The 12781-nt window shown below is 42.7% G+C and overlaps 1 protein-coding gene across 1 annotated transcript; it reads right to left on the bottom strand.

The window, feature by feature from the left end:
* Window positions 1-280: 280 nt before the first annotated feature.
* LOC134164257 (coagulation factor X-like) lies at window positions 281-12697 on the bottom strand. Its single transcript, XM_062619818.1, has 8 exons — window positions 12475-12697; window positions 9473-9633; window positions 7981-8005; window positions 5201-5314; window positions 4123-4263; window positions 3073-3323; window positions 2447-2564; window positions 281-1607 (listed from the first exon to the last, which is right to left on the bottom strand). Exons 1-8 carry the CDS (start codon window positions 12542-12544, stop codon window positions 1060-1062), a joined length of 1428 nt encoding a protein of 475 aa, XP_062475802.1. The 5' UTR covers window positions 12545-12697; the 3' UTR covers window positions 281-1059.
* Window positions 12698-12781: the final 84 nt, after the last annotated feature.

Genomic DNA, 12781 nt, shown 5'->3' with positions numbered 1-12781 from the left:
AGAGTGCAGAGCTTCTGCCTGGAGTTCTACTGCACAGATCAGATCACAGTAGCTCAACTATGTGTGGGAAATCACTGTTTGAGTTTGCCTCTTTCTTAGAAAATTAGTGTCTTGGCATCGAACTTGCCACTTAGGAACCTCTATGCCCACTTCCATTCTCTACCTCCTCATCAGCCTTGTCACACATAGGGGCATTCACTCCTTTTTCACTCTCAAGTGAGATTTTGTCTTCATACATTTGTAAGGTGGCTGGAGGGAATAAATAATTTAAAAAAGAACAAAAAAAGAAAGAATACTTTATTTCAAATGCTGGTGTACATTCAATATTGCACCTTACAGAAACACCTAAAACACATGCAAGGAGCTTTCTGATCCTCAGCCACACACAATTCAGAAAACAGTGATCATGCACGCATTTTCTTTTCTGATGAGTAGAACATAAGTGTTCAAATTAAAGTGAGATACAATCCATATAAAGCGCACACACATACCACCCCCCCTTTTTTAATCAGCTGTTGTGACCTAAGCGGGCAATTTTGTGGAACATGTGGTTATGTAGCATCACCTGCTGAATACTTACCTGTGTCTCAGCTTTTACCAAGCACGCTTCCATGCTCCCTTAATCTTCTAACTACATCCAGAGGTAGAAGCTAAACAGCTCTAGTAATAACAAACTCCCAGCTGGCTGCAATATGAGGATTAACTGAAGTCCTGTCCTTCCCACTCTCATCATGATTAGTAGAGGTTCATAATATGTTCAGAAGCCCCTGGTAGAAGCACTTAGGTGAACAGGCAGGAACCAAAATGGCAATATAAAAATAATAAAAGACCCCACTGAACAGCCATTTTTTTGGGGGAAAGCCCCTCATTGTACAAACAACACCAGCAATCTGCATGTACATGCTTTAAAGCAGGAATAAAACAAAAAGAAGCAGCACCAAAACTGTAAGGAATCAGCTCTCAAAACAAGTTTAGTAGATGTGGCTAAAAGATACAAACAGAGTTTCCATTACAGAAAGTGCACCTTGTTAGCTAACAGAAGGATCAAGAGCTGTACCACTACAAATTTTGTCTCATGACTATTTTTACCCAGCGCAAGAACCTGGACAGTTTGGTATAGACACCATATTTGCCTTTCTTTGCACATCCTTCTCCCCAGCTAACAATTCCAGTAACAAAATAAGTATCCTTGTACCTGGTTACATGGGGGCCTCCACTGTCTCCTTGACATGCATCTTTTTGCTCTGTTTCATAACCAGCACAGAACATGTTTTCTGTTATTGCAAAGTTAGTGGATTGCTTGCAAGTGTTCCTATCAACATAGGGGACTTCGAGCACTTTCAGTTTTTTGGAGAGTCGTCCACCTTCAAATTCACGCCCAAAGCCGCTGACCATCCCAGATTTCTGGTTCATCAGAACTTCATTAGCAAAGTCTGCTTCTGGGATGCATGCTGCTATAATGTACTCAGAAAACATTATGGGTTCCTTCAGCTTTATTAAGGCTATGTCATTGTCGTAAGTCTCGACAACATATTTAGAGTGAACAAATATTTTGTCCACAGTATGCATTGTTTCAGACTGTTCTTTCTTCTCTCTGTCCACTTCACCTGTACAAGAGTAATAAAAGGGTCATTAATATGGGGATAGCATAAGAAATTAAGACACTTGATAAAGGAAGACAGTAGTATACCCATTGCTAACACTCTGCCTAATAAGCCTTTATAACATACAAGTAAACTGCAAAAATGTACTGCAATACTTATTAGCAGCATCTGGATCAGTTTAAGTCCCAAGCTTTTGTCTATGGAAATTTTTGCACCAGTTTACATGTATACATATAATACATACCACAATATATACAAAATATAAAGGCATAAAGGGATTCGGCCCAATTAATGCAACTTTGGATGGAAGAGCTTGAGCCTGGCTTGCTTCAAAGAAGAGAAATTGGTGTAGGTCAGGATTAAACTAGTGCAAAGATAAAGTTATGTTGATCTAGTCTCATGCCTCAAAAGTGAAGCAGTCATAATTTGAATTTGTTTCTTCTTCCTCTATTCAATGTGCCATAGTTTTCCTGAGTGTTCCTGAACAAACATATCTATATGTTTCAGATGTGCCAGGAATGATCCGCTTTCTGAAGAAGCACTACTCTCATGAACAAAGTGCTAGCCAACACTTCTAGAACTTTCATTCTTAGTCACTTCCAACTAGCTGGCAAGGAAGAAAGGGAGGCAGCATTATCACTTTCCACATCAGCTGCCCCTCTTGTTACAAAGTGGGATTCCCACAATAACAAGAAATTTCAGAAAACAAAACAACAGAAAAGAAGTAACAAACCATAATAAATAAAGTAGTAAGAGTACATCTCACATGAGATTTAGGGCACAGAGGATAAGCATGCAACACATACTCAAACATCACAGGAGTAAAATAAATAACCACTTACCAACAACAACTTTGATTTCTTTAGATTGGTTCATGCAATGAGCTGCAGTAAGTATGAAATTTTCATTCAAAATGGTTCCACCACAAAACTCTTCCCCTTCCTCATTTAACAAAACAGCCTGTAAGTGCAGCATTAAGAAGAGCAGTTTAATGTCAATGAGCTATAAAAACAGGTTATTGATTTCTCGGTACACTGCATATATGCTTATTACTGCAGCATGTATTACCCTGTAGACCTCTCCTAAATATGGCATTCACACATGCATGTGCTACTGAGTCTTGACTGTCTTCATGGAAAGTAGATGTTTGGCTGCCATGTTACCTCACTCACAGTGCTTAGTAATGTCTTTTAGGAACAAGACACTGACTGAAAATGCTGTCACCTCTGGTGACAGGTTAAGCAGCACCATCTAAAATCGCACAAAGCCTTTCATTTTAACGTTTCAAGGCTGCAGTTTGCAGAACAGCACATTGAAGTGCCTAGGTTTGTGTAATTCTGCTACCTCCAGCTATAAATAGCATACTAGAAGGCTACCATTCAGAAGGCAGCCAGGTTAAATCAACAGTGGCACATTTTCCCTCAGAAACACTTTCTGCTTACAGGCAGAGCACAAACACCACATTTACCTGCCATGGACATTCACCAAGACGACATTCATCACCACCTACTATCCTGGTATTGACATATTGAGTATCGCTATTTGTTTCATTGCCAGGACTGGGAGTTGGGCTTTCTGTGGTAGTAACAATGTCCTCTTCCAAACTTGTTTCATATGTGGGAGCCGCATCTGGATCACCTGTTACATTGCTGTTGGCAGTGGGTAAAATAACTGACCTTTTTTTTCTTTTCACAAGAACTTTTCCACAAGGATATTTTACTGTAAAGACAAGAATGTTAAAATTAGAAGTAGACAGAAACACCACCACATGCAGAAAATCCTTGACAACAGCATCTCACAATAAACCATGTAATGCAGCTGTCCTGTTTTCAAAACGGTAGCAAAACCTTGGCAGATGCAACAAAGGAGGAAGACCAGATAGTCTGAAATATGAAGGAATAAGTATTTGAAATTTAAAACTTCATCTTCAATTGCTTACATTGCTATATTCATGTACTTGCTTTTACTGAAACAATCAATTAAGAAACTGAGTGGGGTGTTTTATTTTAGGAACAATATAGCACATGACAGAAATTTATTATTAGCTATAAAGGATAAAAAAATCCAGCATCATGAGTATATGTTTGACTTATCCCCCCTCCCCAGGTTTGTCGAAATATATAAAAATTGTACAAATAACATTAATCACAATTACTTTATGTCACCAGTTACTATTTGACTATGTTAACTGAAATTTAAAGTGGAAAAGATTTTGCAAGCTGTTATTTATATGGAATATAAGTGTTTAAGTAAATGAGATACAACTACAATACTTTTCTCCTCTGTCAACAGCAGAGTTTACTCAGGTAACTCTGTAAAGTATCTTGCAAAGGGTTCCAAATCAGCTAGATTTTGATAAATCAATTGCATCACCTCACAAAAAAAAAGTCTTTGGATATACAAATCGGTTGGCCTCAGTGTTAAATCCATGTAATGTAGGATGCTGATGGCTCAAAAGACATTCTTTAACTGCGAAACAAGTCTCACCACCATTGCTGTTTATTTCATTACTTCATACCTGTTGAAACACAGCGCTTGCCATCCTCTGCTAGAGCATACCCTTTTGCACAGGAACACAAAACATCCTTCTGTATACTCTTTTTGACGCTGCAGAACTGCTCACAGTCACCATTGTTTATTTTGCAGTACTTTGGTATGACTATAAAAGAGACGTTTGGAGAAAAAACTGTAAGTAAACCACTCACTTCTCAGAAGATCTCGAAGTTCATCAAATTAATCCACACTCTTCAAACAGGACCTCTATCTCCACCTCTAAAACACTTGAAGCACATCTTTATGAGTGGGTAACATTAGCTAGTGCCTGACAAAGCAGTCACATCCACCACATGAAAATTACTTGGCAAGTCCAAGTGAGCCCAATTGCCATGTCATGGTGAGCTCAAAAAAAGCAGAGACAACCTGACAATGGAAGAATGAATAAAACACTAACAGAGAGGCCCAGATACTGGTAAATACTCATGATTCCTCCCTTTTGCCTTACACAACTAATCTCCTCCTCACTCCCCTCAGTCCTATGTCTGAGCTTTAGTTCCACACCTTCCACTCTTACTTCTGGGCTACTAATACATGCTCCAGTGACATCATCAGGGTAGTAGCTCTATGCCACAGAAGTGAGACTCAGGAAGGATTTATATGCAGAAATTTATTCCTTGCAAGGCTGAAAAAGTCTCTGCACTGTCTACTGAAATCTGCTTACTTTTGTCCTCACTGCTGTGAGCTGAGTAGGGAGGCTGTACTTCTGAGCTTGTGATAAAGGCTCTTTGATGTCAGTTATACGAATCCCATGCTGCATAGTTTTATCATCATGTTTTGTGGATTTAAGGTCATGTGAAGAAGCACTACTGTAATTAAGAAGGCTCTCTCTTGAGCAAGCATAACTTCAGAACATTCACTATCCAACTATAGAGTCACCAGGGCTTTGCATTTCTGGTTCTGTCCTCCAACTCACTGTTCACTGCCATCCTATTCTATGCATTTTAGGCAAGAGGCAAATAATGTTGGTTAAGAAACAGTTAACTCTATGTTTCAGCTCCCTTGGAAATTCGCTGCCACAGTTCTCTATAGCAGAAACCTACCAAATTCACAGTTCTTCCCTTGATAACCATCCAAGCATGAGCAAGTGTAAGAACCAATTCCATCTTTACAATGTCCACCATACTGACAAGGACTTGAGCTGCACTGGTTCCCATCTACAAAAACAAACCAAAAACCAAATTACTGTCAGAGTGTAAGCATTTTCAGGGAACTCTAAAGGGGTGTTAATAAGCAATCTTTCATTCTTCCTTTTAAAACATTTGTCCTGTGAATTGCCACACTCCAGATGGAACAAACAGTATGAATGCAATCATTCCAAAGCAGCAATGATTCATACACAGACCCTCAGTTTTGAAATATGCTTTTTATGACTACTGTATGACAGCAGGTACACAAGCCTTTTTTTGTAGGAAGATAAAGTAATTCATCACAGTCAGAGTATATATCAGTTACAGTGAAGACTGTAAAAGCAGACAGGACATTTCTACATTGCAATTACTGTCTAAAGATATTAACCTTTTGGCCTCTTGTATTTCCTTGCAATTCTGCCTAATAATGACAACTCAAATTTTATTTAAAGGTCATCTCATCCCTTGTGCATGTCTTTCGCCTGCAGTGCTGTTCATTTAAAGAAACAGATATCAGCATATTAATCAGAAGATAAACAAAATAAAGCTGTAGAGAGCCCGGCTAAAATCTGTGTGTAGGCCAAATTCCTGCCTTGTGCTGCTCATACTACTAACATTTTCCTATTGTATCCACTGAGGTATGAGGTTGAGCTTCAAAAAAATCAGCTCTTACCTCAGACTCCCACATCTATGCTACATTTGAAAGGTAGTTCTGCAGCCTTTCTTCCTTTCTGTGACCTGGAGACAACTGGCTGACCTGGTTCCAGGGCTCCAGCCACACGTATCTCACAAACTCAGTTACACATAGGGCGGCGAGGCTACATTGTGTTTGGAGACATGTTCCTTTCTCCCACACCCACAAAGGTATCTCACCCTTGCACTGATGCTCACTGCCACGGTCTCTCCCATCTAGTGATTTGCTGTAACAAATGTGCTCTCCCATCACATGGGGGAACCCTGCTGGGCTCTTCTGCCCTGTTTGGTAGGAAAAGCAGAATACCCAGAGAAGTGACGCTGGCTTACTAATTCATTGCTTTAGATGACATGCTTTTCAAATGTTGGTATTTTACCATCTTTTCTGCCTCTGTTTGGAGCAGCTGGAAGAACAGCAATGCCCACAGAGAGACAAGATGCAAGAAGCTGCTCATGCTAAGCACCCAGCATGCACAGTGGCACTGGCCTTGTCACCTCATCTGCTGAAGTTTTATCTGCCCCAGGGAACATCTGCTGGGCTTTGTGTACTGCCCTCACACCTCAACATCCCTTCTGTACCTGCACATGGCCAAAACCAACAACACACAAATGCTGCATCTGTGCAGTCCACCACAGAGGCGTTGAAGACTGATCTCTATCCTCAAGAGGGAAGCCAAGATTACCATTTAGCAAAAGAAAGACAGACTTGAGGCCTACAGCACAGCTCCTGGTTTCTGCCTCCTCTGCAGTGCCAGAGTACTCCATTCTGCAGTGGTCTAAGCTAAGCAGCATCCTACTGTTGGAAACCGCACATGTTTAGCTTGCCCCCACAGTGTAGCTGCTGCTGTGGTAATGAGTTTTCTATCAATATTGCACAAAAGCGTTGCAGAATCCCATACTAAAAAAGGAAGCAAGAGTTGTTCTAGTATCTTGGCTGAGGGCAGCTGTGGTTTTCAATACTTCTGAACACCAATAAAGCACTCATGGACTGTGGTTTAAAATGTATGAAATTGGCACCTCCGCTAAGAGCACTGGCACTGATGTTCTGCTGCTTGTATTCTCATGAGAAAATGGTTTGAAATTTTCCACTCCTGTTCACTGCAACATTGACATGGGCTCTGCTTGAAATTTCAGCCTGTAGGTTGCAGAGTTCACTCCTGCTTAGAGGATTGTGAAAGCCTGTACCTTCTTTGTGGCAGCCGTCTTCAACTTTCTGCACACTCAGAAGGACAAAGCTGAGCTGTCTTTGGTCAACATTTTTGAGGTACTCCTCCTAACATGCAAGCTGGGCATGTACTTTCAGGAGAACATTACCAAACACTAATGCGTTAGAAATCTGTCCCTGCATAGTGATTATGGATACTAGAATCTTAACAAAAGCAGTTTAGACCTTAGAAAAAAAAGAACAAAACAGAAAAGACTGATGGGTGGCATCTGTTAGTCTACCGGCATCTCCTCCTTGAATGCCAACCAGTTCTTTAGAAAACTCATCCCGCAAAATGTTCAATAATACAGGAATCAACAACACTCTGGCATGGAAGGTGACACAAAACTGGCAAGTGATTGCTCACTATAGTCTAATAAGTGCTGTAGCCAACACAAAGTTAAGTGCCACCCTCATCTATGACTCTGCATCCTGCACTCCTCTATCCAGTTGTCCTCTGAAGGACAGCTGACCAGCAGACTCACATGCCCAGTTTCTGTTTCTCACCATCCTTTGCATGCAAAGGGCCATTATTCTTTTTTTTTTTTTTTGAGAGGACAAAAATCATCCCAGCAACTGAAGGCAGCTGAACATTGCCTTTGAATAAAGCAACTGAATTCAAGCAATGGCAAGGCAGTAAATCAGATTCCTTCTTCAGAGGAAACACAAAGTGAGGGTGTCTACAGTGAAAAGAGAGGAAGCAAGGGAGCAGGAAGTGGTTACTTCAGAGGTGCATCCTTTTCAATCTTGCAATAAGGAAGCTTAATTCTATAAACAAACGCAGGGTGTTTCTTACCTACATAGATGTTCCAGAATTCCTCCTATAAGTAGGTGTGGGAAAAGGGGAATAAAAGAAGACAAAAAGAGTTAGATGAGAATTACTGATTTCTTCAGAAAAATATTAGAGCTTTCATACAGAGGATATTTGCAGCTAACAATTGTTAACACAAACATTTAAGTTACAGGCACATACAGTGCCTTGCAGACTGCTATAACCATTTAATAAATCAAAACTACCTATAGCGCCCAGCTCTACAGAAACAAATCTTGTGCATTTTTTAGAAATATCTGAAACTCCTTAGAGGTTTCCCTCCCAGTGTGTCTTACACAGCATAAGGCACTTGATTTCTTGCATCTGTATCTTTCCACCAGTTTTGACTGAATGTCCTTTTAATTCCTATAATGCCAAATTCTCAGTCTCCATCCTCTCCCCATACTCCCATCAATCAGGACCTCAGAAATCTTGAGATTTAAAAATATTTGTCTGATTTGTGTTCTTCTTTTCCTCTCCACTGAGGACTCCAGGTATGCTGTCTGTCTGTCTATGACAGTTCTTTTCAGTGACATCTGATCACCAGCAGAACAGGCTGTGCTTGTTCTGCTATGGATCAGCCAACCTTTATGCTTTGAAGTACCCTGGCAATGCACCCATGACTCCCCACCCAGGTCATCTCAGGGCCACTTCAAGAACATTCTGGCTATTAAATAATGCTAAAATGAAATGAATCTGGCCTTAACTTCAGTTTCAGGACTGTTCTTAACAGCTGTGTAGCTACAGCTGACGTTCCCAATTCCCCTCCACCACCATCACATCAAGTCACATCAAGTTTTCAGATATCATCTTTTCTACTGACCCCAGTCCCCATAGCTCCCCATCTCTTTAAAACTCTCCCTTGAGTTTGGGAATAGACTGCATTTCTGTCTAAATTAAAGTGGCAATTGGGGTAGGGCAGGTTACACAAGAGTCACATGTACAAACTTCATTCCACATGGGCAATATAACATGAAAGGTGTACAAGAATGGCCCACAGCATACATTCTGTCAATTCAGATACTGAAAAAGAGAGACCCAAAATGACAAGCATTGCAAAGCTACTTAAGTTCAGCAAAATTCTGCCATGAAGTTTCCATGTCAGCACCTGCCTTCTCAACCTTCCCTGTGGACTCTCCACCTAAGAACTCCTGACCAGATAGGATGAGCGTTATTTCCAACACAGGTAGTATCAAAGCATTTAGAAGTCAAACACCTCAAATAGCAAGTAAACAGATGAGAACAGGAAAAATAATGGAGGCTTTAACATGGGCTGGCCTTGCAGGAACCGAATTAAGACTATTATAGTATGTTTATGCCTTAGCAATGCCAACCAGAGCCAAAACTGCTATCTACTCTTTGTGTTAAGTGATTGGGAGTAACTTGTGATTTTCGATGCCCAGGCTGAAATGACCTTAATAACTATTTTTAAAAGATGAAATATATAGACTTATGTCTTATATTAGTTCATCCTTACAGTTTTCTCCTGGTCTTCAAATGCTTCTCTTGCTTCTTCTTTCGAGCAGCGCTCCTCATTGCATTCTCTTTCAATATTCCCTTTCTTCCATTCCTCCCAGAAGGAGTTAGCACGTTTTGTTCTTTCCAAGAACTTGTCGGCATTTTCTCTATTGATGAATACTAAACAACAGAGAAAATGATACAGGTGGCAGGTAACATCTGGTAGTGGTAAAGAGTCATTAGAACTAAGTGAAGTAGAAACAAACCCAAACCAGACCCTTTCATCCCCTACCAGTACATAACATTACCTGTGAGGTTAGTCCTTACACAGACTGATACGTCTCTGGATCTCAGAACAGTCTCTCTCTGAGAATCAGCAACAGGACAACCTGTAGGCCCCCAAAATGATCTCCTACTGGTTCTAGTCTTGAAAATAAGAACATGCAGGTTGACGCTGAAGGCTTGTATTTCTGTTGCTCCTGCTCAAGACTCCGGTCTTGAACAAAATGATCTTCCCTAAAGGTCAGGCAGTCTGCATTCCCTGATTTTGTTTTAAAGCTGACCACTAGGCAAGACCACCACCTGCTCCAGGGGCTTGTGATACAGAAACTAAATGCTACATAAACTCAAGATGCAGTAATGTATCTACCAACACAAGGGAAAAGCATGCGTATGAGTTCTACTGCCCTTCATCACCTCAAATTCCACTGTACACTCCTGGGACCTTTCTTTCCTCTTAACACCTCCCAGTCACCCATACAAATGTTCCTGCATTACTGCTAGGAATCCAGGTAGAGCTAAAGCAGCTGACTTCTAAGACTGAACAAAGAGCAAAAGTAAATGAACATCAGCTTCAGCAGGAAAGTACAGCCTGAGGTCAGTTAGCTGGGTTGGTTTATTTCTTAAAAGCTTGGTGCCACAGAAGCCTAAGACAAGCTGCCTTCAAGTTCAAGATGCAGGTAGTTGTTGATTTAAACAAAAGGATTAGAGGCATTAAACTCAGATCAGACACTTGGCTGCATGAGTAATAGTGTTACTCTCCATCAACTTATGCACGCTTCACCAGACAGGAAAACCAGAAATAACACTGGAGTAAATAAACTGCCAATTACCCTGTAAAAAGCACATATTATAGGAAAGTTTGCAGAGTTTGGAAGCTGGTGTTTAATTATGTTCTAAACACCTGGAATCTAAGGAGAAAATATACTTTCTAATCACAGAATGGAGTGTAGAAGGCAGTGCTGCAGATGGAACTTCAAGACCAATGGACAGATTGCACACACCTTCTGGAGCATGCAGCTCAATTCAGCAATAAACTTGCTGGTAGTAATCATACACCCTACTATTCTCTTAAGTGAACACAGAGGGGACTTACCCTGCTTTCACTAAAATTCATGGATCAGCCACAGGGAGCCAAATTCTGCTAGGGCTATTTATACTAAGCAATCCTATAGAACCCAGGTATAATTTGAAGCTGCACTTATTCTGAAAAGGCTCCTTGAAAGGAAGGCTTAGAGAAAGTGCTTGTAACTTGTAGCACAGTAACTGTTAGTTCATTCACCCTCTATCTTATTTGCCCTTAAATCCCTCTCTGCAGTGACAGCAAAGTGACAGGACGCAGCCATTGGGGTTATCGCCTCTATATTCCTTTGCCTCCATATCACCCGTGTTAAGCGGATGTTTTTGTAAACTTGAACTAGCCCATTAGTCTTCTGAGGCTGGCCGTTCTCTTTCCCAAGCTTTCTGTCCTGCTTCCTTCTTCAAAGACATCAAGGAGCAACAGGCATTGATCAACTGAAGTAGGACATTCCAGGAACATGTGGAAGACCTCATTTATAAAGCCTCAGCAGGCTGACTCACTGAAGGGAGAGTAAACAACTTTTGAAAAGCCATTTACTGATGCTACTCTGCACTTCGGTGTTGACCCTATGGGCACAGAGGGTGGTGAGATGTGTTGCTCCTGCGCCCCAGCTCCAACCAAGCCTTGGCCAGGCTTCCCCTCACAGACAGAACCACCTCAGGCTGCGAGGGCAGCTGCGCTCCCACACAATCACAGAATCAGCTAGGCTGGAAAAGACCTTTAAGATCATCAAGTCAAATTACTACCCCAGGACTGCCAAGTCCACCACTAAACCATATCACTGAGGGCCTCATCTATACGGCTTTTTAACACTTCCAGGGACAGTTATTCCACCACTGCCCTGGGCAGCCTGTTCCAATGACTGAGCACCCTCTGTGTGAGGAAGTTTTTCCTAATATCCAGTTTAAACCTCCCCAGGTGCAACTTGAGGCTGTTACCTCTTGCCTTACCACTTGTTATTTGGGAGGAGACTGGCCACCTACTTGCTCCATCCTCCTTTCAAGTAGTTGTAGAGAGAGATAAGGTCCCCCCCTTGAGCCTTCTCTTCTCCAGACTAAACACCTTCAGCCATTCCTCATCAGATTTGCACTCTAGACCCTTCACCAGCTTTGTTGCCCTTCTTTGGACCTGCTCCAGCACCTCAATATCTCTCTTGAAGTGAGTGACCCATAGCTGAACACAGGATTCGAGGTGCAGCCTCACCAGTGCCCAATACAGGGGGGATAATCACTTACCTAGCCCTGCTGAACACATTGCTGACGCAGTGCGATGCGAATGGTGTGGAGGGCCAGCAATCCCATTTTATAGGGGAGAACCGGGAAGGCGCAGCAGACAGGGACCCTGGGACGGGACACAGCACCCCGGGGACTCAAGCACCCCGAGGTGCTCCTGGCAGCTCCCTGCCCGCGTTCTCTGTCGGGGTGTGGAGGGCAGTACAGGTGCAAATAAGCCCTGAGCCGTTTTGGAAACAGCTCCCCGCGCTGAAGAGGAGCCGGCTCGTCGGGGAAGGGCGTGCTTCCCCCTCCCGCACCGCTGGTGCGAGACCCGGCCAGCAGGGTCCCGTCCTGTCCTCCCCCCCCGCCATCTCCCGGCAGCCCCCCACAGGCTGTGAGGAAGGGGACATCCCCCCACACCCCAAAATGAAAGAGGCGCCTCCTTACCGCCTCCTTCAGCTCGGAGCTCGCCCGTCTGCGCCGCGCACAGCAAGAGGAGCAGTAGGCGACCGGCCATGGTGGCGCGGACACCCCGCGCTGCGGCGGGACGGGACGGCACGGCACGGCACGGCCAGGACGGGAGCTGAAGCCTTCACCCCCCCCAGGCGGGGAGAGAGTGAAGCGGCGTTGCTTCACCCTGCTCTGAAATAGCGGAAGCGCTGGGGTAGGGGAAAAGCCGCCGTGGGATTTCTCAGCCGGGGGTGGGGGGTCGTGATGAGGCTCTTCTTTTTCTTTCTATTTATTTAATTCTTTT

Source organism: Pezoporus occidentalis, unplaced genomic scaffold (assembly GCF_034315485.1).
Source record: "Pezoporus occidentalis ecotype Australia unplaced genomic scaffold, CSIRO_AGI_Poc_V1 ctg105, whole genome shotgun sequence".
Taxonomy (NCBI): domain Eukaryota; kingdom Metazoa; phylum Chordata; class Aves; order Psittaciformes; family Psittacidae; genus Pezoporus; species Pezoporus occidentalis.
Note: the sequence above shows the minus strand (reverse complement) of the source record. Positions and strands in the feature narration are given on the sequence as shown.

Excerpts from the sequence above, each read along its gene's own strand:
- LOC134164257 (XM_062619818.1), bottom strand. The coding sequence starts at position 12,544 with ATGGCCGGTCGCCTACTGCTCCTCTTGCTGTGCGCGGCGCAGACGGGC. Across the intron at positions 9,634-12,474 it reads GCTCCGAGCTGAAGGAGGCG|TATTCATCAATAGAGAAAAT; the intron begins GTAAGGAGGCGC and ends TCTGTTGTTTAG. Across the intron at positions 4,264-5,200 it reads AGGGAAGAACTGTGAATTTG|TCATACCAAAGTACTGCAAA; the intron begins GTAGGTTTCTGC and ends TCTCTTTTATAG.